Source organism: Typopeltis vanoorti, chromosome 6 (assembly GCF_054136105.1).
Source record: "Typopeltis vanoorti isolate ZY-2024b chromosome 6, IOZ_Tvanoo_1.0, whole genome shotgun sequence".
NCBI lineage: Eukaryota > Metazoa > Arthropoda > Arachnida > Uropygi > Thelyphonidae > Typopeltis > Typopeltis vanoorti.
This window is the reverse complement of record NC_143554.1, coordinates 99241678-99268855: the sequence shown is the minus strand read 5'-3', so window position 1 is coordinate 99268855 and position 27178 is coordinate 99241678. Positions and strand designations below refer to the sequence as shown.

General features: G+C 37.2%; 1 protein-coding gene across 2 annotated transcripts in view; it reads right to left on the bottom strand.

Moving 5' to 3' along the window:
• APC10 (anaphase-promoting complex subunit 10) overlaps positions 1 to 25561 on the bottom strand; it is a 35825-nt gene extending 10264 nt beyond the window's left edge. Inside the window, exon 1 of one of the 2 annotated variants that reach the window (XM_090395052.1) lies at positions 25171 to 25561. In XM_090395052.1, coding sequence (XP_090251178.1) covers positions 25171 to 25279 — 109 coding nt within the window. In that variant the 5' untranslated portion in view covers positions 25280 to 25561. Of the gene's footprint in view, positions 1 to 18933; positions 21141 to 25170 lie in introns of those variants that run through there. The other variant, XM_090395053.1, reaches the window with a different exon arrangement.
• Positions 25562 to 27178: the final 1617 nt, after the last annotated feature.

Here is a 27178-nt window from a genome sequence, read left to right as displayed (position 1 = left end):
GGAAGGCAGGTAAGTAGGGGAACACAGAGAAAAAAGTGTTAGAGGGGAGAGAGAGAGATGCATGTGAGCAATTGAGGAACAGGATGGTAAGAAGTGTAATGTATGGGGACTCAATGATCCATGGTGTGCAAGATAGGATGTGTGAGGGGGTGTACGGGTGGATGAGATGATTGTGATGGTAGGAACAAATGACTTGAGAGGTAATGTAAATTGGGCAGCGAGATATATGAGATTCTTGCTTGAGGTTGTACAAAACAAGACGCAGAGAGGAAAGATAGTGTGCATATTGCCTAGGTATGATAGTGCCGAGCTGAACAGAAGAGCAGTAATATTGAATAACATAATAGCTAGAATGTGTCAGAAGAGAGGATTGGAATATGTGGATGCTTGGAGGATGTTTGAGGACAGAGAGGAATTCTATGCGAGAGACCACTTGCATTCAAGCAAGACAGACGCTTGAATGAGTCGGTGTGTCAACAGGAAAACTAGAATGCCCGAGGTGGATGGTAGCAAGAGTGGCCTCTTGTGAGAAGGGGGAACGATATCAGGTAACGCTGAGCCCAGTGGAGTCTAGATGGGATAATGCTGGGTATAGCATTATCCGGATACTCCTGGCATTTTTATGCTTTATACTAATGCCAGGAGTATCCAGAATAAAGGAGAGGAATTGGTAGCACTGATAGCATCAGCCTGGCCAAAGATTATTGGGATCACTGAGAAGTGGTTGACAGAAGAGGATATAATAACAGGAATAGAAGTAGCAGAGTACATCAGGAAGGGAAAGCATGGCGGTGGAGTACTGCTTATGATAACTGACAACTTATGTCCTCTAAGAGTTTGAGGGTTTTGGAAGGCAGTGACACTAATGATTTTGCAAGCATATGGCGTGAGGTACAGGTGGACAACGACCAGGAGATGTTTAGACAGTTGAGTTTGGCAAGTGCAAGAAGAAGAATGATTGTTATGGGAGATTTTAACTACAGCAGTATAAATTGAGAGAGGAAGATGCATGTAGCAATAAGGGAATGGAATTTCTAGAATTCTGTAATAGAGGGAACAAGAGGTTCAAGAGTTTTGGATTTGGTCATAGCATCAGAATTGTCATCTCACTTATTATCAGAAGAGCTGATAATAAGTGAGATGACATCTCTCCCACCAGTTGGAGACAGTGACCACGTGTTTTGACTCGGAAGATGAATAGACATCCAGGAGTATCAAAGAGACGGGAATGTATGTGGAATTATAAGGTAGGTGATTATAATAGTCTTAGACATCAACTTGGGGAAGTTTCATGGAGGGAGGAATTGGAAGGCAGGGTTATTATTAGTGCTTGGGAAATTGTGAAGGAATATTTGTTAGCAGCAATAGTTAGCTGTATTCCACAAGTGAAGAAGACACAATTTGGTGTAAAGGTGGATGACAAACAATATTAAACAGGAACTGCATGTGAAAAAGAGGCTATAGAAGAGATATAAAGAGACAGATGAAGAGTGGATGCATGAAGAATATAAGATACAGGCCAGGAGAGTGACTAGTATGGTAAGGAAGGTGAAACTGGAATACGAGAAGATACTGGCCCTAAGATTCAAAGAAAATCCTAGGAAATTTTTTAGCTATGTGGCCAGTAGGAGGAGAAATGATTGTGGAAGAAAATGGGAATAGAGTGACTGATGCAGAGGACATAGTGGAATTGTTCAATGAACACTTTATTGGAGTATTTCATCCTGGAGGAGTAAATTTTAATACTTGAGGGATAGGGCAGGTTCGAGGTTTAGAGGTGAGCATGTTCCAAATACTGAGTACTCTGGATGTCAGTAAAGCTGTGGGACTGGATGGTATTTCACCATGAGTTTTGAAAGAATGTGCTATAAGAACTGACAGCTCCTTTGACCTGGCTTTTCAATGAAAGTCTGGCTGTGGGAAAGGTGCCCATGGAATGGAAGGAAGGTAAGATAGTGCCATTGCATAAGGGTGGTAGCAGACTGGAAGTGTCTAATTATAGGCCAGTTTGTGTGTCATCGGTAGTTGTTAAGATCTTGGAGAAAGTAGTGGGGGACCGTATACAACATTGGGCAGATGAGGTAATGTTATCTGAGACAGTTTCAAGGAGGCAGAGGGTTACAAGTGCGGTCCCAGAGAGCTCAGTACTGGGACCTATATTGTTTAACCTTCATATCAATGACATTGTCAGTGGATTGCAGGGGGGGATATTCAGTTGGTTGCAGATGATGTGAAGCTGGGAAGGGTTATTAGTAATAGTGCAGATGTGGTAGCCCTGCAAGAGGATTTGAATAAGCTAGACCAGTGGTTCTCAGACTTTTTGAAGTCAGGGAGCATTTAAAATCCTACAAATAATTGTAGGCACACTATATACAAATTTCTGAGAAATATGTTATAATAATTAAGTCAAATATTAAAGAAAAAAATAATGCGATAAAAAAAAATAAAATGAAACATACTTTAAGTTTATTCATTCTTGTGTTTATAACAAACATGAGCCTGATGTGTCCTAGCGATTGCTTCAATGTTTGGGCATATGTTTGAAAGGCAAACTCTCATTTTCTCATCAATACATTGAAGAGTTCCCCTCTTTTTACACTTAATTGTGGTGAGGGCAGAAAATCCTAATTCACATAAATATGATGTTGAAAATTGTAGTAAAATGTTCAAAGCTTTTTTAGATATTGACACATATTCTTCTTTTATAGAAATCCAAAAGGCTTCAAGAGACAATTCCTTATGTTTAATCATCAATCCACAATCAGTGGATATAGCTGCCAGTTCTTCTTCTGTTAATGTTAAATCAAAATCACTTGAAGTTTCCATAAATGGGTTTCTAATCCAATCGTATTGTTCAGTGTTAAGTGATGGAAAATAAGAACTCAATTTTTCTTCTAAACTTGTTAAATGTTTAACTATTATTGGAAGTGTTTCATTTATGCAAGTGTTACTTACCAATGGAAACATTTTCAAATTACCTTCAACAGCTTTTCTTTTCAAAATCTGTAGTTTTCTCTGAAATGCTTTCATTTTGTCAGTGGATGTGAGAATATTTTCTTCTTTCCCTTTCATGCTAGTATTCGAAATATTGAGCTGCTGAAATATATTGGCCAAATACTGTAACCTGGCAATCCAAAATTCGCACCGAAGGAGGTTACAAAAATGTAATTGTTTCATCTCTTCAAAAAACACAAGAAGTTCTTGTCGTAGCTCGTGTACACAGCTAAGTACTTTCCCCCTTGACAGCCACCTAACCTCAGTGTGTAAAAGCAGCCGCCTGTGTTGTGAATCCATATCGATACAAAGCTTTTCAAATAAACACGATTTGACAGGTCTTGTTTTAATAAAGTTTACCATCTGAACAACTTGATCTAAAACTTCTCTTAATTTTTCTCCCAATGTTTTTGCCATTAAGGCCTCCCTATGAAGAAAGCAGTGAATTACGATAACATTCTCATTTTGTTTTTTTACAAAAGATGTAAGGCCCTTAACACAGTCTACCATGGAAGGGGCTCCATCTGCAAATGCCTACACACGACTTCCATGTTAACTGCCATTTATCAAGATAACTATTCAAAATGTTAAAAACGTCCTCGCCTTTTGTAGACACACTTAATTCTTTGCAAAAAAAGAAACTGATTTACTATTTGATCTTCATTAATAAAACGGACGAATGCTAAAGAGTTGCACCTTGTTGGTAATGTCTGTTGACTCATCAACTTGCAATGCAAAATTTGAATACTGAAGTTTATTACTGCATACATTTTTCTCGGTATCAGAAGACATTTCTATAATACTCCTGTGAACTGTATCGTTGGATAGAGGAATCTTGCTTATTTTCATTGCTGTTTCATTTCCTAGCATTGTCATGACCATTTTTTTTGCATGCAGGCAAAATAAGTGACTCACCTAAAGTATGATCTTTCATATTTTTTGCTATCAGTTCTGAGACTTGATAAGAAGCGATTTGAGCTTTATCAGAAACAGTCATTATACTTTTAAAAGAATTTGCCGCTTTTGTTTGCTGTTCAGACAATCTCTTGAAAAAACTTACAGATTTATCTTGTAAATTAGAGTGTATAGTTTTAAAATGTTTACTCAATTTACTAGGAAGCAATGATTCATTTGCCATTTTATATCCACATACTAAACATAGCGGCAAAGGATGATCTTCACTTCCGGTCCAAGTGAAACCAAAGCTTAAATAACTTTCATTATATTTGCGAGCAGGCCGCGATTTTGCTTTCTTACTTGCACTTAATTTTTGCTCACTTCCAGAATCTGATTCTTCAATATCACGCTTCTTTTTGAGAAATCTATCCATTTTATTTGGGTGTATTTATCTGAAAATAAGTAATATGCACATAACATCCACTTCCAACACTTTTAAAATAAGAAATATACACAACAAGAATAAACCATATTCTTGTTCTCTTTGCAAGAAAAACCGCCGTTAATTAACATAATAATGATGGGTTGACAAAAAGAGCGGTATATCCGTAATGAAAAGGTATAATAGAGTAACTATATTTATTTTTATATCTAGACACATATTTCTCTGGAATACCACAGGGCGCACCCTTTGAGAACCACTGAGCTAGACAGATAGGCAATTGAATGGGGAGTGTCAGTTTAATGCAGCAAAATGTAAGGTTTTGAGGTTTGGGACACAATGATGGGATGCTGCATACTCTATTGGAGGAGATATACTGGAGGAAGTAGGGGAGACAAGAGATCTGGGTATGATGACTGATAGAAACCTGAAATTCAGAGGACATATCGCAAAGGTGGTGAAGGTAACACAGAGGATTGCTGCAATAATGAGAAGGACGCTGACCTGCAGAGATAAAAGAATTATCAATCCGTTATATAAGTTCCTGATCAGACAACACTTAGACTATTGTTCTCAGATTTGGTCCCCAGGATTTGAAGGGGATAAATTAACTGTGGAAAGGGTACAAAGGCAGATAACAAAGATGGTTTCAGGACTGTACAATGTTAGTCATGAGGATCGGCTGAGGGAATGTGGACTGCAGAGTTTGATGGATAGAAGAAGGAGAGGTGATATGATTGAGACTTTTAAACTGTTGAGAGGTGGTCACAGGGTTGACACTGGGGAGTTCTTTTGCTTGGTTGAACAGTGGGAAGGAGTGATGACAAGGGGCCATCCCCTGGAAGTTACAAAAGGAAACTGTGAGCAAGAGGGTGAGTGGTTTCTTTGCATGGAGGGTGGTTGAACCGTGGAATGCATTGCCTGATTTAGTGGTGAAAGCGAGAACAGTCAATGAGTTTAAGGAGTGGTATGATAGACTTTGTGTTTCCTAGGAAGGCCCTCCCGAGATGAGTCTTTTGACTCTATGGAGGCCTGAATAATAATATTGCTAACCACTTTCTAGATGATTTGCTAACCACTCTCCAGCCAAAGGCTGTGGGTTGGAATCCTGCCGTGGACATGGATGTTTGTGATTGTCTTAGGAAAAACTAGTGGTTGTGGTCAGCGGTAGATGTCGTTAATGTAGTTGAGGTCAGTTGGTGGATTGAGTGGTAGAGGCAGAGCTGTAGAGTAGGTGTCCTCCCTCGATGAGTCTTTGGACTCCCTGGAGGTGTCTAATAATAATATCTAGAAAAATTTTTCTGTGTTTATTTTTCTTTTATCTTTCTCTCAAGAATAATGTAGAAGAGGACTTTGATACTTGACTGATGAGGTTAATTGTCCTGAACTCTTCACATCTTGTAGCTTTTGTTTTTTTGGGAATTGGAACAAAAATTTTGTGATTAATATCTTTGGGTAGAAATCTAGTCTCATATATCTTATTGCATAATTTTGTTAGGAATTTCAGTCCTCTTTCATCTAGAGCCCTCAATCATTTTGCTGAGATATCTATTCCTGTGGCTTTATGTGGTTTTAGTTTTCTGACGACATTTCCAACTTCGCTAAGTAAAATGGATGATCCTTCTAAATCTGTCTGTTCGGGAATATTAATTTTTTGTTGCTTGTATAATTTCCTTGTGTATTCGATCCATCTTTCCATGATTTCTTTTTCAACCATTAGAATATGGTCTCTTGAGTCTCTAATGACACTTGCATGATTTACTGTATTTGTCCTGCTTGTCATTTCTCTGATCTTTTCATGCATTTTTCTGCTTCTGTGCTTTCTATGTCTGTACATTTATTCCTAATCCATTTGTATTTGGCTTTCCTGCATTCTTTTTTATTTCTTTATTCATGCTTTTATATTCGGGTTTGTTCTTTAACTTCTTCTTTGTTCCATCAACTTGAATATTTTTTCATTTATCCAAGGTTTATTCCTTTTCAACTGTGGAAACATATTTTTGGATGCTTTGTTGATGCTATTTTTGAATGTTTGCCAGTTCATGTTAATTTCATCAATTGGTCTTCTATTTTCTGTGTAAGTTGTAGTGTCAGACTTGTTAAGAGTTTTGTAAATTCTTTTATAAAGTAATCTTTTACTTCTTGGTTGTTAAGCAGGTCTGAATTATAGGTTTCTCTTATGAATGGTTGGCTTGGTTTTATTTTTTTTTTTTTTTTTTGCAATCACTAGGTTCTGGTCTGATCCTATGTCTGCTCCAGGATATGTTTTTGTTTGTGTTATTGCATTTTAGAATCTTTTGCTTATTATTATATAATCATTTTTTTTTCCATAGATGTCCCCAGGGCTTTTCCATGTATATAGTCTTCTGGGAGGATGTTTAAATAGTGTGTTTGTAATTATTAGGTAATTGGTTTCACAGAATTAAATCAATCTTTCACCTCTTTCATTGCTAATGCCAAGCCCTTGGTTTCCCATGCAAAATGAAATTTTTTCTGAACCCACTTTTGCATTTAGGTCACCCATCATTATAATAATATCATCTGACTTACTACTAGAGATTGCAGTTTAGATGTCTTCATAAAACTGTTCCAACTCTAGATGGTCTTGAGTTGGTGAATATGCTTGGATAATATACAAGTTAAATGGTTGCACAGATATTTTGGCAGTTATAATTATGTCATTTATGGGACAATATCCATGTAGAGATTTTGCGATTTTATTACTTAGGAACAAGTGTTACTCCATTAAGGTGTAAATCAATTTCTCTATTTTATCTCTAAATTTCTCTACTCTACAGTTAAAGAGAATGAAGGAATGTAGTCTCTGACTACATTCCTTTATCTCTTATAAAGTCCTTAGAGCAGCAATGGACTTTCAAAGCTGTTGGAATATGAAAGAACTTGCTTTGGAGAGAGAACAGTGAAAGGCTCTTATCCACATGGGACTCAATCCATCTTGAGAGTGGAAGAGAAGTGAGAAAGAGAGAGCCTGCTATTAAGAAGAGCCACGTAGTCATGTGTTGATAATTTATACGTAAGGTTGAACGGCCACATACATATTTTTTTTCTATTTTCTTATACTGTTTAGACTATTAAAAAGAAGCATTGAATAGGGTCAGATGGAAGTCAATAGTTGAGCCCTATGCTCCGCAGTGAGAGAAGAGGATAGGTAAGGTAAGGTTAAGACTATTATATTACTATCGGCAAGATTTTTTTTTCTAAGTTGGTACATCTGTCATAAGCATCCATGTGAAATTGCAAGTCATTCTATTAAATAGTTTGAGATGTCTGAAGCAAAAAGTGTTCTCTGCATTCCTTGAAATGGATAAAATTGAGTATCGTGTGGTTATAAAATTCTTTGTAAAAGAAGGTTTAACACCAAAAGAAATTCATTCAAAGTTCATAAAAGTTTATGGGAACCCGTCTCCTTCCTTTTCAACAATTAAGAAATGGACTGCCTAGTTTAAATGTAGCCGTACAAGCCTTGAAGATGATCCACGTGAAGGACGTCCAAAAAGTGTAACAACACCAGAAATCATTGATCAAACATGGGATATGGTATTGGATGACCGGTGAGTCAAAGTGCATGAAATTGTTGAGATGATAGGCATTACAAAAGAACATGTAGGATATTTTTTGCATGAAGAATTGCATAAAAACTTTACGCAAGATGGGTGCTGCGCTTGCTCACAGCAGATCAAAAATGCACTTGTTTGAAAATCTCTGAATAGTGCTTGGAGAGTTTTAACAAGAATAAAACCGATTTTTTGCGTTGATTTATTACTATGGATGAGACGTGGATGCTGCCTTTCAACATTTCAGGCTTTTTGATAGCTTCTAGTTCTCTACTTCAAGTGTGGATATATATATATATATATATATATATTCATTAGCAATTTTTCAAAGTAATTACTCCATACATCAAGGATATCTTTTTCTCCAGTTTTGATGTCACCTTTATCATCCCTAATTTTTTTTACAGTACTCTTTCCTCCATTTCTGAGCTTTTTCAACAGCCTCCAGAATATTTTGCCACCTTTTTGATATTTATTTTCTATGTTCTTACCAAAGTCCTCCCATGATTTTTGTTTAGCTCATTTTTACACAGCGTTTAGCTTTCTTACATTTGTCTCTGTATTCTCAAAGAGCACAAGCTGACTTATTTGCCAGGAACTTTAGATATGCTTTCTTCTTTTCCTTCACTGTCTGTTTAACTTCCTATGTCCACCATTAGGTTCTGATTTTTTTTTATCCTTGCAGACAACCTCACCACATGCCTCTCTGGTTGAATCAATCAATGATTTCTTCAGAGCATGCCAACATTTGATTCCAGTTCTCTAACTCTCATTTTTTCGTGAATAATGTTTGTCTATTTCAGTATACAGATCACATCTGAGAGCTGCTCAACTTTTATTTGCTTTAAAACTTTCTTACATGTTCTTCTTTTCAATATGAAATTCAGTTTTATCCTGCTCAAGACTAAATGGTGATCACTTCCAATTTCAAATCCTCTGTACATGCGCGTGTCCTGCACCAGAGAGAAAACATCACTATCAACAATAACACATAGTCAATGAGACTTTTCTTATTCCTTGCATCTTCTCTCCATGTGAATTTGTGCACATTTTTATGTTGGAACATAGTGTTAGTTAGAACTAGTCCATGTCCTGAGCAGAAATCCAACAAGTATTTGTCATTATTATTTGCTTTGCTCTTTTCTCTAAATTTTACCAAAATATTTTTGTATGTCTGACCATCATTTCCTACTCAGCTATTTAGATCCCCAACAAGGATCAACTTTTCATTTTTCATTCTGTAAGTTGCTTTCTCTAAAGCCTCAAAAAATTCCTCTACTTCTACCTTAACAGAACCTTTTGTGGGACCATAGGCACAAATAAGTCTCATTGTCCAGTTTCCCATTCTGATATTTGCCCACATCACTCTACTTGAAATTGACTTCCAATCAAGAAGAATAGCCTTGTGGCTACTCCTTTTCCTTGATTATCATTGCCTGAATATAACATTTTGTATTTATTGCTCAGCAAGATCTCACCAGTTTTTGCCTTTTTTGTTTCAGTCATCCCTATTATATTGATCTGGTACTTATCCAATTCCTCAGCTAGTTCCATTTCTCTTCTCATTAGGAGGGTGACTTTGGTTGGTGAGAGTAGCTAAAGAGAGGTATGAACAGTAGTTGGCTAATGAAGCCAAAAAAGAATCCTAAGGAGTTCTTTCGATATGTAGCCAGCAAAAGAAAGAATGACTATTCAAGGATGACATTGATTGGAGAAAATGGTATAAAGACAGCTGTTGCGGAATGTGTGGTGGAGATACTTAATCAGTTCATACAGGTTTTTCAATCTTGTGAATGTGACTTCATGGAGAGATTGAGAGCAGTAGATGATGGGGAGGAGAGACCGACTGTAAGTGAGCAAGAGGTGTATGGGGAGTTGAGTACACTAGATGTTAATAAGGTTGTGGGACTTGATAACATATCATCACGTATTCTGAAGGAATGTGCCACGGAGTTGACACCTGTCTTGACATATTTTTTTAATACGACTCTTGCACTTGGTCAAGTCCCTAGGGGGTGGAAGGAGGGCAAGATTGTGCCACTTCATAAAGGAGGTGATAGAACTCAAGCATTAATCTATAGGCCTATCTGTGTGTCAGGTGTTGTGGTTAAGTTGTTGGAGAAGCTTGTGAGAACTAGGATCCAGAGTTGGGTTGACAACAATGGTATCATCTTTGATGGACAGCATGGATTTGCTAAAGGGAGGTCATGTTTTAGTAATCTACTTACTTATTACAATAAAGTGACTGCTTCCTTGGACAGAGGAGAAGGATACACAGTGATATACTTGGATTTAGCAAAAGCTTTTGATAAAGTACCTCATGATAAATTGATAGTCAAACTGGAGCGGATGGGGTTGGATATTAAATTGGTGCACTGGATTGGAGATTGGCTGCCTGATAGGTATCAACAAGTTGTGAATGGGGGAGCAATGTCGAGGAAAAGGAAAGTCACTAGCAGAGTGCCTCAGGGATCTGTTTTAGGGCCATTACTGTTTAACTTGTATATTAATGATATAGGTGAAGATTTGGATGGAGATATTCAGTTGTTTGCAGATGATGCAAAAGTTGGAACGAACCGTGAAGAGTAGTGAGATGTGACCTTGCAGGAAGACTTGAATAAATTAAGTCATTGGACATGGAAATGGGGATGCGAGTTCAATGTTGCAAAGTGTAAGATTTTAAAATTTGGAAAAGAAAGATGGGATGCAGAATTTATGCTTGATAAGGATACATTGTTGGAGGTGGAAGAAATAAGAGATCTGGAGGTGATAGTGGATAAGGATCTGAAATTTAGGAGACACATAGCCAAAATTGTGCAGACAACACAAAGGCTTCTGGGAATGATGCGGAGGACACTGATGTGTAGAAGTAGGGAGATTCTTGTTCCTTTGTATAAGGCTTTGATTAGGCCACACATGGACTATTGTGCCTAGATTTAGTCACCTGGTTTTCAGGATGAAGAGATGTTGGAAAGGGTCCAAAGGCGACTGACTAAGGTAGTTTCTGACCTCTGGAATGTTGAGTATGAGGAAAGATTGAGGAGTCTGGTGGACAGGAGGAAGAGGGGAGATATGATAGACTACAAGTTGGTAAGGGGTTGTTATAGAATCAATGCTGGAGAAGTTCTACAGCAAATAGTGGGAGATCAGGGGAGAACCAGAGGTCACCCCTGGAAACTGTATAAAGAAGGTGAGAGTAGGGAAGTGAGAGGCAAGTTTTTTCGTGCAGAGTTGTAAATGATTGGAATGCCTTGCCTGAGAGTGTGGTGTCTGCAGGGAGTTTGAATGTTCAAAGCATAGTATGATGAGCTGTGTGTGTGAAAAAGGAACTCCCAGATGAGTCTTTGACTCCATGAGGTCTTGGGCAGTAATAATAATAATAAAAATTAATGAGATTTTTATAAAATCTCATTGATTTTGAATGTGAAGAAGGTGAAGTTAACATTTTTATTATACAGAAATTTAACTACTCTATTATAACAGCTTTAAGTCAAACAACTTGGGGGGGAGATGAAGAGGGGACTGAATGAGATATCCAGTTACCTAGTATAATCGGTAGTGCTTTCCAACAAAAATAGTTCCTTAAAACTGAACAGTTCTCAATGCCTATGTTTTTTTTTGTTTGTAAAGAAGTTTGAAAAGTAGCAGTCGTACCATATTAATGAATAAAGAAATCTGAATTCATACTTATATACTGAATGCAAGTAGCATAACTTTTTACATACACAAATTATATACAAGGCAGATATACTGTTGAGATAATTTACAAAGAAAAGGATTTAATAAATCAAATGTAAATTTACCTCTCGATGAATGTAAGAATGTTAAGTTCTGTGCTTGTCATCACAAAATGATTTTTAAACAGTTTCATTATTCATTCAAAATTTGAAGAGTTTATAAATTGCTAGAACAATCAAATCTAATTATTATTGTAGTCTCATCAGTTCTGGTAATAAGTTGTAATACTATACAAGACACTGATCAGGCATCATATGGATTTGTACACAGGTTGTCTCAACTAGACAGGAGTGAGAAAAAAAAAAAAAAAAAGCTAGAAAAGAAAAAAATCCAGAAGCAAATTATTAAGACTGTCATGAGACTGATATCGAATAAGAAGAAAGATTAAAAGGAATGTGCTTTGCAGACAGCATTAGAAGGTGACGCAATATATAATTTGTTCCCATATTTTAATGCATTTAGGTAATTTTCATTTTCACTAAATCCAAATGAATGTAAACAGTTACTCAGAAAAAAGTTTACTTTGTTATAATAAAAAAATCAAAAATAATAATAAATGAAAAAAAAAAAACATGTTCATAATAAGAAAACATTACTTCTTAGCATTCCATCCCATAGTAAACCGCAAGAAAAATTATCATTTAAGATACACAAGACTGAAGTGTACATTATAATGATGTAGTATCAGCATTATCATTATATTTATTGAAAGTGTTGGTGTTGAAGCGGTTCTTTTCATCAGACCACAAAGAACTCATAACAGAAAAAAAATTCTCTCTACAGCTGCATTTTGTTATGGGATTGCCATAACAAAATGCAACAACTAGCAGCATGTTTTGGTAGTGGATTTTTTTTCTTGGAGCACCTTAAACACGTCTCACCACTTTTTGTTCATTTCAGCGTTTGTGTCCTTCCATTCTTCCATCTTGGAGTTCACAACATTATTTATATGGCTGACTTCATCAAATAATTCATCATCAACACTATTGAATATTTTGCTGTCAACATCACTGATTGCTTTTAGGCTGCTTGCAACTTCAGCGCAAGTTAGTGGAGTTTGCAACTTAATCAAGTGAAATGCTTTCAATAGTTGGAAATGATAAGTCTATTTGCTTAAATATTCAAGGAAAGTATCATAAAATAAATTTGTAGTGTCTAAAAATTCTTTTTCCTAAAAGATTCCCTCATCTGTGAACGCTGAAATAATTGATGACATTTTAAATGTTTGAAAGTTCTCAGCTTTCCTATTTGCAATTTTCTGTCTGAGCAATTCCGATTCTTCTACCACTTTAGTTTTTTTATTATTATTATTCATGACACCTACAAGGAGTCCACAGACTCATCATGGGAGGACAGCTGCCGAAATATTTTCCCTTTCTATTTCCATTATTGTTGCTGAGAATATTTTCAGCTGGCATTGCATGAAATGGAGCCAAAGTATTGATTGTTGGTTACTGAAAAATGATTTCAACAATTTCAATAATCTTATTCACAGCTGGTAGTAATGATAACCATCTTGTTTGTACACTACCTAGAACACGCTTATATTCAATTTCTGTAAATGCACAGAAATTCTTCAATTCCTCTACTCTCACGGTGTAAATATCGAAATATTTTATTTACAATTGTTTCGATATCAATAAGCAAAATATCAGCACTTGTTTGTACACCATTATGAACAACATGAGTAGCACAGCCAATAGGGAATGTTCATTTTTAACCCTTTGTTGAGTCTTGAAAATACATCGTTGGAATCGCCTCATTTGTATCCACCGAAGTTGGTGTTGAAGTTACCTGCAGAAAATGCAATAATTTTCTCAGTCAGCTGCTGTTTCTGCAAAATATCCAATATATGATTTGCAAGCAGTTCTGCTGCTTCTCCTGTTATGTTCTGAAAATCTATCACTTTAATCTAAATACCTTTATTCGGGATGAAGTACCTAACAAGGACAGGCACCAACTTCAAATCTCTGTGGTTTGATATGTCTACCATAACTGACACATATTTGGCTTGTTTCAATTCAATTACTATTTCTCACATTCCATTAGATGACAGGACATTAACTAAAATTGATTGGCACTTTGTTCGCCCACATGTAAATTTCTTTTGAAATAAATTTCTCACTATTGCAGAGGTGCAGTCCATTGACCTCAAAGAAAGGTTATGTTTTGCTGCATGAAATACAAACAAACCTTCTTAGCTCGCAAGACATTTACTTTCGTCAGTTAATTTCCATTTTGAATTTTTTTGTGAAAAATGATGTAACATCTTGACTTGAACTGCAAGCAGCGACTGCCAATTTATGTTTTTGCTTCGTCAAATGCTGTTTTTAAATCAGAACGGACTCCATGTTCAACCAAAAAAAAACTGAACAATACAATACATTGTAACTTGTTGGTTGTTTCATCATCTTTCAAGAAGGGATGCTCTGCTTTTAAATCCTGAGTGAAACTACACTTCCCTTTTGGCATGACAAAATATGGATGAAATATCACCACTCATAACATATACTCGCTTTAATTTTCACAATTACTAACAAACTGGCATAAGAAGCACAAAACAATGATATGGTAGACAAAGTAACCTTGTTACCGGCTGGATGCAGTAGTGCTGTCACTGGTTGCAGCATTGTTGTCCTATTGCAGAGAGAGAGAGAGAGAGAGAGAGAGAGTATGCGTTCATAACGGTTGATGATCGTCATAACATGCATGTTTTTGATCTTAAGCTATTACATGTCACCAGCAGAGATATTATCCTTTCCATATTCGAACATAAAGAATGAAGTCATGCCACGAATTCAAAAAAGGTACAAAACGGGACAATTAGCATCCCGTTAAGGTTTTATCAGGACAACAGGAACCAGAGTCTAAAAAAAGGGATGTCTGGTCACCCTATTCTAGATACAATTGGGTCTTGAGCTCAGACTAAGGTGAGAGATATTATAACAGCCATTAAAAGATCCAAATGGCAATGGGTAGGTTATATTGTAAGAAGTAACACTGAAAAATGGACAAAATTGATATCCAAATTGTATCCCAGAGATGGAAAGAAAACCATATGACCAAAGAGATGGGACGATGAGATTAAAGAGATGACTGGAACTCAGTGGCAGAGAGTCCACATGGTTAGCCTTGTGGCTGTGCGCGTCGCAACCACATGCCTGGGGAAGGAGTGTCCTGGGTTCGATTCCCGTTGACGATGTGAGGACCTCAAGGATCTTCCTCAGCCATAGCCAAGTTAGCCGGTCTTGGGCGTGGACAGCAGGTTTTTTCCTCCAGTTATCTGGGGTTTTTCATCCCGCAAGCAGGCAAACCAGCCCCGTGGACACACACACATGGATCTACAGTCATAAATACTTAACCCCCCCATGAGGGGGCTCAACTCATCCCAGTAGGGACGGGGAGAAATAGTGAGGATATTCCATATGAATAAATAAATAAGTGGCAGAGAAAAGTTCAAGACTGAATGGAAGACTTTGAGAGTAACCTTCATCCAGCAGCAAACAGAAAATAGCTGATGAAGAATAACTTCCTTATTTCTTTACTGGTAGTCAATAACAATTTTATTATTTTTTATTATTATTTTCCTAACCTGCATGAAGTTGCCAGACTCATTGCATTTTCTGAAAATTACTTTCACAACTTTGCAATATGTTCACTAAATGTCGACTTCCAATCTGCCTAGGATCCCTTGATACTGCCACATGATTAATCTCCTTCCATCGTCTCTGGTCAAACACCATATTTGGAAACACTAAACTGGTATCTTCATCTGTCCATAATGCCAGCCTATTCCAATCCTTTAATAATCTCACATCAGAACTCTTCTACTGCTCTCTCCCCCAATTGAGCATCTTCAAACATCAACATTCTCTCTCTCAAATCCTGAACTATATCTGATGTGTAAATAAGAAGACACTGATCCTAAAGTAAAATTTTGATTCACTGCTTGTAATTGTAGCATCTACTCACTTTTGTTATGACAGAGGATGGCATGATACAAGTTCTTTTTTTTTTCTGCATACCTAATTTCTTAGGCTGACAGTAGTTTAAAGAGATACCCGAGGAAAGTTTTACAGTGGAATATTATTATTATGGACCTCCATGGAATGACAAGACTCATTATGGGAGGTCAAGGAATATACTATACTTAAAGATACACTAATAGACTAAACAGGTATCTTTACCAGTTTCATCTGTTTTCATTACAAACAGCATGTTCTGCATTATTAGGTATAGTTCACCCACAGATTAGCGGTCCCTCGACACTTCTGCGCATGTCAGAAAAAGGAGAATCCCTTCCAATAATAGGGTAATCAATCTGTCTTCCGGGATGTGTTTGTTTATTATTATTATTACAGGTCGGAAAATCTGTCTTCTGGGATGTGTTTGTTTATTATTACAGGTCAGAAAATTTAGCTTTTCTTTTACGAACATTGTAGTTTTTAAAGTGTAACTATTTTGCTTGTATAACAGTTGGAAAAATGTATTTAGAGTATTAACAAAATTAAAAAAGGTATAGCATAAAACAAAAATTTAACTAAGTTTATTTTTAAGAAAGTTTCCTATAAAAAAAAATCAGCTAACGCCTTTTTATTCCCGCATACGGGGAGTAGGCGAGGCCATTTAGCCCTATCCAACTTTTGGAGACTGAGTGGGCAGTTCAATCTCCACTGGTACCAATCAGAGATAGATGGCCCAAGGTTATCACTAATTAAGCGGTATGCAGTGAAGAGAGACGGCTCAAATGTGCTGCCATCTCGTGGTCCCTAACCCTAACACAATATATTTAATGTCTGAAATAATGTGGGTTCTACGTTCGATTTTCTTGAGTTTACAGGACGAAAAACCTGAGTTTCTGGGAGGAAAAACCTGCTTGCCCATGCCAGAGATCGACTAACTCAGGAACCGGTCGAGAACCGCTTAGAAAAATTCCTCTAGTCGCCGACTAGACTCGAAACCAAGTCTTCCTTCGTGCGGCCAAGTGCCGTGGTATGCAAACGCCACATCCACTGAGCTACACAGGCTATATGTGTTTGATCTTTGATATATATGTTTCCACCCGCACACAAAATTATTATGTGCCGCGAGGCATTTCCGGTTTGTAGCACTCCACATTCTTCTTTAGACTGCCAACATTTTCCATAAGTTAAATTACTATCAATCCAAGTTTCATCTAGATACACAATCGGTCTTTTCTCCTCCCCGAAACGTCTTATTGCTCTCGAATACTGCATTCTACATAAAACAATGTCACTTCGCTCCATGATAAGTTTCCTTTTATTCTGGGACTTTTTAAAATAAAATCCGATTTCATGAAATATTTTCCTTAAAGTTTCTCTTTTCCAAAGAAAATTAATTTTTTCTTTAAGCACAGGAATCAATTTCGAAACAGTTGGCACTCTTTTCTCGACCACATAAAATTCTTGAATAGTTCTTCTTATAACGTCTACATCAAAATCATTCAAAGCTACAGTTTCGATGGTTTTCTTTCTCTGGCGCTTTTTTTTTTTAGGAGATTTAAATTTTGGCTTACCTTCACCTTTTGATTCCCTACGAATTCTTTTAACAGTCGACCCCGATATGCCCGCAATTGCACTTGCACGTTTTATGACTTGAGAAAGGGGAAAAAGGAGACTATTCTTTTTTCGCAGAATGTCAGCACATTATTCAATATTCTTTTGCAAGAGCTACTGAAACATTTAACAGAACTTGTTGACTGTACTGGATCCATCATACAAATTAATAATAAAAAAATAATCCAAAAAAGTGATAACAAAAATCAAGCTAGTACAGCGACAGACAAGAAAGCACGTGATTTCGCATGTTGGCGACCAATTCGTACATCCTTCATTTCTTTCTCCCCTTCAGCATGAATCGACTATTTTTGGCAAAATGCCAAGGAAAGAGATCTACAAACAGTGGGCGAACTATACTTGTGTTCATCAAGAACCTGTTCTACAAATTCACCTATTATTGTATAACAAAGTGTTATTTCTGCTGATGTTTTTTAAATATTGTGTTGTTTACTATGATGCATTTCACACATGCAAATCACTATAACTGTCATGTTTCCAAATCTTCTTGGAAGAATGGGACAAAGAAACAGACAAGTGTGAGATTTTTTTTTTATATACAGGGTGTTCGGGATAAATTTGACATATTTATAATTAATTATATTTTTCCGTAAGTTACATGTATTAACACACACCTCTTCATTTAAAAGTTTGGACCCTTCTTCATTCATATACAAGATGTCAGAAAGGATGGATAGCTGGAACCCACCTGAATCATGGAAGAGAATAACTTGTATCATGATGATTCGTGCCCGCCATCAAAATAAGGATATTACGACTGCTGCCCAATGCTCCCTGAATACAGTAAAAACAATCAGGCATGAACTAGAGACTTGCAATGGTGACTACGAGGATGTAGCAAGAAGAAAGATCCCTAGCAGACGATCTGATTGCGTTCGTACAGCAGAATTCCTCGCAAATCTGCAGGAACAGGTGTTGAAGAACCCTGGCATTGGAATTCGGGCTTTGTTCGTGGAGTTGCTAACTGTAGTCAAGCCCTGGATAACAAGGGTAGCCAATGGTAGGCCGTATGTATGGCAGCAGGATTCGGCCCCTTGCCACACCTCTGGGAAAAGTCAAAAATGGTTGTCTGAAAATTTCTACGACTTCACCAGTCCAAATGTTTGGCCTCCAAACTCCCCAGACCTTAACCCCATGGATTATTTTGTATGGGGCGCAGTTGAAAAAGACACCAATCGCACTTCCAGTAATACAAAAGCCCAGTTAATGGATAAAATTAAAACAGTTTTTGCGGCCCTTCCCAGGGAGACTGTAGCATCAGCTTGTTCGAGGTTCCGAAGCAGAATTGAAGCTGTGATCGATGCTAATGGTGGTTATTTTGAGTAAATCTTGTTGATAGTATTGTAATTAACTCTGCCTGTAATGTTTTTTTGTCAATTCATTAAATTTAATAGATACAAAGAAGATTTTCTTTTTCCTTACGAAACTGTCAAATTTATCCCGAACACCCTGTATATGGAAAGCAGTAAGAGCACATAACATAATGCTTGACACAATGATGAGAACAGTAAGTAGATTTAAAGTAGGGTATGACATGCTTTATGTTGCCTCCTATGAGTCATTACTTAGTAGAGAACCCAATTAATGATGTAAATTCCAAGGTGCAGAGGAACACAAAATGGCTAACTTTTTTTGGAATTACAGCTAAGGCTATGAAGCCATTAACAATATATTCTTCTAACCAGCTTACCTGTTTTTCGTGATGAGAAGCCCTTTTGCCTCAGCATGAAACCAGCTAACTCAACTTCAGATGAAAAACTCTTATAAAGGTTCTGAGCACCCTTGCTTGAAGGGAAATTGCAAGAAGATGTAGGGAATTATAAATGGATGGGATGGATGGGAGATTAGCATGCTGGATTACAGACTGGATGTGTAGTAGGTATCAGCAGGTTGTGTATGGGGGGGGGGAGTGATATCCCGGAAAAAAAAGTCACCAGCGTTGCTAAAGCTTTTGGCACCCAGGGTGGTCCATGAGTTTGCCACCCCTCTCAATACACACACACACACCAAAAATACTATAAAAAGTCAAAACAACATATAGGGTAAGGTTCAAAGTGCCACCTGGGGTAGACTGCCCTCCCCCCAGGTATGTCACTAGCAGTGTGCCCCCATGGATCTGTTTTGGGGCCATTGCTGTTTAATTTATATGCAAATGACATTGGAATGGGCTTAAATCAGGGAATCTCAACCTAGTTGTGGCTGCATTCGAGACTGGAAAGAGTGTCAGGCACCAATATTTTTTCTATAAAAATTTATATTTCCTTATCATATCAAATGATAACAATTAACAAATTAATTAACTATGAAAGTAGGATAATTTATTATACAACTAATTAAACCATTGCACAATAAGCAAAAACATTTCGCTTTACTTTGGAGAAAACAATAGTCTTCGTCCCAATCATTGAATTTATAGGTTTGTTGTTTTTCATTTGGATCACTCACACGTGACACATCCCTCAAGCACACGGTTGCCAGTAGACTAAATACATAAAATATACACACAAAATTGGCACTGGTAACACTCTCACTGAAAGACAGAGGAATTATAAAATGTTCGTAATATAACATAAATGTTAAAAAATTTTATGATTTCGATAAATATTATTACTAGAAGAAGACTTATATTTTCCAGTTTTAATTTTATTTTTTTCTTATTTATTAATTAACAGCAAGCTCATGAAAATAGCCCCACAGGAACATTTGTGTCCATGGAGCTATAGGTTGAGAACCGCTGGCTTAAATGATGATATACAGTTGTTTGCAGATGATGAAAAGTTGGGGAAAAGTTACGAAAAAAAGAGCAGATGTTGTAGCCTTACAAGAGGACTTCAATAGACTGTCTGAATGGGTAAATGTGTGTGGGAACGTCAATTTAATGTAGAAAAATGCAAGGTTTTAAAATTTGGAAAGCAAAGTATAGGATTGGTGAGGAGCAAAGAGGAAGTAGAGGAGAATGAAAGAGATCTGGGGATGATGGTTGATAACAACCGATTTTACTAAAACTGTAAAAACAAAAAAGCAGATTATGGCAATGATGCAGAGAACACTGATATGGAAGTAAAGGATGTTATGATTCCATTGTACAAGGTTCTGAGCAAGCCAGATATGAATTACTGTGCACAAATTTGGTCACCTGGTTTTCAAAAGGATGACAAGTTGTTGAAGAGGATTCAGAGCTGATTGACTAAGTTTCTGGTCTCTAGAATGTGGAGAGTACGAGAACAGATTGAAAGAATGCAAACTACAGAGCCTAGTGGATAGAAGGTGGAGGGGAAAAGACATATCAAGACATAAGTTGGTAAGGGATAATTACCAGCTTAATGCGGATGAAATTTTTCATAAAATGTCTGGAAGCAGGTCGGGGGAATAAGAGGCCATCCCCAGAAGCTGTATAAGGATGCGAGCAAGGAGATGAGTGGATTTTATTATTATTATCAACAGACCTCCATGGAGTCGAGAGATTCATCGTGGGAGGTCCCACTCTCGCATTGCTAATTGATTTAATTGTATTCATTGTCCTTGCATGCACCACACTCTCAGGCAATGCATTCCAATTACCACCACTCTCCATGCAAAAAATCTACTCTTCACCCCCCACCTTATACCGCTTCCAGGGATGGACTCTCATTCTCCCTCGTCTCCAGATATTCAATGAAAAATCTCATCCAGGTTTTTTAGTAATTACCCCCCCCTTCTTATTAACTTATATGTTTTGATTATGTCTCTGCTTTTCTTTCTATCCAATAGGTTCTGTAATTTGCAATCTCTCAATCTGTCCTCATATTCCACAAACCAGAGACTAGAAACAACTTAGTCAATCATCTTTGGATCCTCTCCGAAGATGATCGACTCTCATCATCCTTTTGAAAACCTGGCAACCAATCTGTACACAATAATCCATGTGAGGCCTGATCAAAGTCTTGTACAATGGAATCAATACATCCTTACTTCTACATGCCAGTGTTCCCCACAACATTCCCATAATCCTGTGTCGTTCTCAAATTTTAGCAAAACGTCCACGAAATTTCAAGTCTCTAGCCACCGCAACCCTCAAATAATTCATCTCTTCCATCTTTACCAAATATTCCCACCAATCCTACACTCTACATCCCATCTTTGTTTCCCAAAGTTTAAAACCTAACACTTTGTAACATTAAACTGACATCTCCCCACACACGCTTGCCCATTGTCTACTTAGGTCCTCATGATAAAAGTGTAATGAAGTGACATAGCACTAAGAAACGATTAAAAGACGTATCTAATGCTTCCAATATTTCATCTCAGTTACAGAGACATCATCAAGGAGTGCAAAATGAGACTTACGACAGACACACACACACACACACACACACACACACACACACATCAGCAGAACAAAACTAACTAAAAACACATGGATGAAAGACTAGAGTCCTAAGTGGGTTGCCCTCTATGGACACCTGTCAGTGGCCTAAGATGCAAACTAGGATCTTGAAGTATTAGTGTTTCCTATATTTTCAGAAGTTTTATGCAATCGTATTTATTTAAATTAGGCTGATTTTTAAGAGCAGTAGCTGAGTCTAAAAATAGTCTTTCCCTTCTAAATGTATTGTGATGGAGCATGATGGTTTTTTCCCAATTGATTCTGTGATCATAGTCACGACTGCAGATGTATTTTTTATGTTCTTCCATTCGGATGATAGCTGATCTTCCTGTCTGTCCATAGTAGGCCAACTTGTAAGAACAAGGGACTCTATGTACACCTAGAAATGAGAGGAGGGAATTTGTCTTCAATGGAGTGGAAAAGAGTAACTACTTTTAAATAGGGTTTGAAAGTGATACAAAGAGTGTATTGCTTTAAGATTCTGGATATTTTTTTCTGATGTGTCTTGGACATAGGGGATGGTGATAGTATTACTAAAATCTTTCGGAAGAGAAGGTTGTGGATTGGGAGAATGATTTTTTTTTATATTGTAGGAACTGTAACCATTAGAAAGATAAGTGTGGTGTACATGATTGAGTTCTGTTGCAAGAGAGAGAGGTCTCATTTGAACAAAGGTTATAAGTCTATAGGTTAGTGTTATGACACTGTGTGTGTTACAAGTCTCATTTTGTACTCCCTGACAATGTCTCTGTAACTGAAACAAAATATTGGAAGCATTAAACACTACTTTTAATCATTTCCTAGTGCTGTGTCACTTCATTAAAGACTTTTATCATGAGTTTTTCCCAGCACTTAAGCCTTAACACACCATTCAGGTCCTCTTGCAAAGCTACTATATCTGCTCTACTCCTCATAACCCCCAACTTTGCATCATCATCATCATCATCATTTGCAAAACAACTGTATATCACTATTTAAGTCCTTTCTAATGTCATTTACATACAAATTAAGCAATAATGGCTCCAAAACAGACCCTCTCCCTGGGGCACATCACTAGTGACGTGTCTCTTCTGGGATATCACTAGCCCATACGCCACCTGTTGATACCTATCAGGTAGCCAATCTCCAATCCAATGCACTAATCTACTATCCAACCCCATCTGTTCCAATTTAACTACTAGTTAGTCATGTAATAAACTATCAAAAGCCTTTGCAAAATCTAAATATACTGTTGCATATGCAATTCCTTGTCCAATTTATCCATCACCTTATTATAAATAAGCAAGCAAATTGCTAAAACATGATCTTCCTTTAGCAAACCCATGCTATCCATTAAAGAGAATTCTACTGCTGTCCACCCAGTTCTTAATCCTTGTCCTCACTAATCTCCAACACCTTCAGACAAGCATATTGCCGTATAATGAAACCTCAGTCTTATCAGTTCCTTTATGAAGCAAAAAAATTTTGCCATTTTTCCATTCCTTTAAGACCTGGGCTAATCTCAGATTCATGCCAAAAAAAAAAAAAAAGTACATTAAAGGTGTTAACTCCCCAGAATTCCCTCAAGGCAGGCAGTGATATACCATCAAGTTTACGCAATTCCTCATATACCTCCTGCTAGCTCAGTGTCAGTGTTTCCTACCCCGTTCCCACTGCTCGAGTTCTGCATTATGTTACATTCACAAGGATGGAATAAGTTAATGAACTGCTCACTTAACACCTCTACTATATCCTCCTAAGTGTTTATCATCCTTCCATAATCATTCTTGCGTGTCTGCTACCCTTACTAAGTGAGTCACCTTCCTTGCCTGCTCTTTATACTCCTCATATAACTGATTATCTTTGCTCAGTCTTGTGTTGCCTCCACAATGCCTTTTTCTTCCAGATTGCATGATTCACCTCTTCAGTCATCCATTTTACACCTACCTTATTACCCTGATCTTTAGAATACACTCAGTCATTGCCTCTGCAAGATAATTCCTGAGTGGAGACCAAGCAGCACTGATTTCCTTCCCATTCAATTCCTCATTACATGATATTGCTGCAAGCTGCCTCTTGAGTTTGCCATAATCAAGTGCCTTATAATTCCATATATAACTCTCTTTCACAAGTCTTAATTCAAGTGATCAATTCATGTCACTTTCACCAACTAAAGGATGATGGGATGACACTTCATTTACAACTGATAATCAAATCAGAGTGTGGCCTACGTTACATGCTGCATAAGGTAGCTATCACTTAAAAACTCAAGAAATTCATTCTCTTTAGTTCCTGATGCTGTCTCTTCATTAAAGTCTATATTACCATAATTGAGATCGAAATAATCATTCCAATTACGGTAACATAGTTTGCCCCTGGCATCTCCAGCCTAGATGGGCACAACTCCTCTGCCATCATCAATAACAATTCTCCTCCCTTTTTGCTTTGTCTCTTTACGAAAGACTACACATCTCTCCATCTCTATTCCTATCAGCATGTCATCCTCGTTCAACCATGTCTCACTTATACCAACAATTTTTGGGTGAATGAATTCTATCAATGCTACAATTTCATTCCCCTTGTTTTGAATACTTCTAGCATTTGTAAACATGCATACTAGCTCATTTATTTCTATAATAAGTCCCACTAACCAAACTTCTTAGACATGACTCCTCTACACCCTACCCTATCCATTCCCATCTATCATAACTGATACTACACTCCTTTCTCAGACCTAAATATCACCTCCACATCCTTCACTGTCTTAATCCTTTCTTGCACACTCACCAATCTACTCCTGAAACCATCATCTATACTTTTCACAGAGTGTCCCCTTGTCCACCCTGACCTCCTCCATTCTGTGTTCCTTCACTTTTATTCTTTCCACTTGCATTACTCACCTCTCCAGTCACAAACTTGCTTACCTAACTTTCCTGCTCTTCCACAACACCTCTTGCTTCCTCAGGTCTCACATTCACTTCACTCATTCATTCTTGCAGCAACAGTTTCTCTGACTCACACCGAATCCATTCAAACGTAGCTCATTGCTTTTATACAGGTTCTATCCACCCCTCAAACTCATCCTATGCATACATGAAATGAACTTTTCTCCTCCCAACTCTGCTAGCACACCATTCAAAATACCACTTTTTTTTTTTACATGGGGAATGGTGGGTGATTGGAATTATCAACAGACCTCTAATGGAATGCATGTGCAGAGATAGTAAATGCATTTAAGTCAAGGTGTGATGAGCTGTGTGTGTGTGAGAGAGAGACCTTCCGTGATGAGTCTAACTCCCTGGATGAGTGATAATAATAATAAAGTGCTTCAATCATGATTTAACTTGAAATCTCTGAAATTTGTCGAATTATACAAAATACTTAAAAATCTTTTCATAGGCATGTACTACAGTCCTGAGCATGAGAAGCGTTTCGCTCACCCTGTCACAAATCCCACCGATTAAAGAAAAAGGGACTAATCTTATGGATAAACTCCCTTAAAAGCCATAGTTTTCGCTGGCCAGTTTTAGCGTTGCGCAATTCACATACGACGGCAAACTGCAAATTTTCAAGTACACGCACCTGGCTTACAAGATGATAAAGACCAAACCGCCTGAGAACCAACTTCACGAACCTTTCCTTCTCTTTCTTCCTTTAAAGGATCAACATCTTCGCCCGCTCTTACACTCATCTCAAAATACGTTACTTTTAAACCCACCACTCAGTTTTGATGCACAACACCACCTACTAGATTTAATAGCACACTAATTATCTCGCATCGCATCGCATCACTAATATTTTACTATATAAAGAATCAGAGGATTATCAAGATCTAAAACTTTTAACTAAAATTCCGATTTTCAAAAATAATCATCCGTTGCCTTGTCACATCAGAAATAGCAATTTTCCAATAGCCTCAAGAAATGTATGTTTCTTCTATCGCTTGAATTCATTCGAAATTAGCATAATCCAATCCAGGAGGGCAAAGTCTGACTGTCACTTCCTCGTGGTGCCCTCTGGATGATCGAAGGACAGCAGCATTTCTTCTATTTCCCGCCATGGAGACAAATTTCAGTAATCATACTTATGCTACCGCGTACGGGGAAGCCGACGCGACTCTTTATTTGGAAATGATGTCAGAGTTGAGCAAATGAGCAAATCATTCCACCCATTCCAAAAAATATTAATATCATTCAATGTAATTTAACTATTACTACTAGCTGACAAACATGATGCTGATATTATTTGCATCCAGGAAACCAAACTTCGACAAACCAACAGACTAAACATTAAAAACTATGAAATCATAAGACAAGATAGGCCTACGGACCAAAATGGAGGAGGGCTTCTGACACTAATCCGAAACTTGTCATATAAAGTTGTTGAGTTAGACATAGTAACAGAAGGAACTGAAATACAAGGAATCCAAATACTGGAACCAAGTAAAATGCCATTAAACATATTTAATTATTATCATCCTCCTGACAAATCTGGACCAAATCTTTCGAACCTATTCCATCTCATTGAAGAAAACTCCATTATCTTAGGAGACATGAAGATCAAACACCTGTTATGGGGTTCTGAGGAAATAAACCCAAGAGGAAAAAACCTGAGTAATTTCTTAGATGAAACAGGACTAATAACTCTGAACAGTGGAGAACCGACTTAACTGTCTCATTCTTGTGGTACAAAAGATGCCAGAGATATCACTGTGGTGTCTCCTGATCTTCACGACAAAGCTATTTGGTCTGTTTGGGGACCAGTAGGAAGTGACCACACTCCAATTTTAATCAATCTGAACTCAAAAATGACTAGACCCATCCAAAAAAGAAAATATCATTGGAACTTCCAGAAGGGAAATTGGGAGAAATACTAGGTTGAAGTAAGTAAAATGCTAAAAGATCACACATACCATGATGACTTAGACAAAGACTATTTAACTTGGAAGAATACTATCCTAAATGCAGCAAAGAAAAGTATACAGAAAGGCTACAGGAGAAAAGTTATTTCAAACTATACAAAGGTTCACCAGGAACTTGCTAATAAAATAACTAAACGAAATGAATTATTTAACATCTTAAAAATTGGAAGCCCTCCAGAAACCAGGATCAGGTACAATAATATATTACAAAGAACTAGGTGGCAAGAATTTTGCCACACTCATCATCATCATCATATGTATCAAGGATTTAGGCCTAGCATGGCCTGTTCCGGCCTTAGAAGTCATCGTTGAATCGTTTAAGAGGACGTCCTGGTTTTCTTTTTCCTAATGGCTTGTTCTTAAGGCTTGTTATGGTAATCTTCCTGTTTTCATTCTTTGAAAACGTTTAATCCATTTATGTTTATATTTTTTAATTTTTTCTATTACTGGTTCTTGGTTTAATTCTTTCATAATATCTTCGTTTCTTTTGTGATCAAATAGGTTATACTTTGCAGTTTTTCTCATAAACTTCATTTCTGCTGTTGTTAATCTTTGTTTGTCTTTTTGTTTTATTGTGCAGATTTCGCTTCCATACATTAAGACTGGTAGGGCTATCAGCTAACGCCTTTTTATTCCCATATACGGGGAGTAAGCGAGGCCATTTAGCCC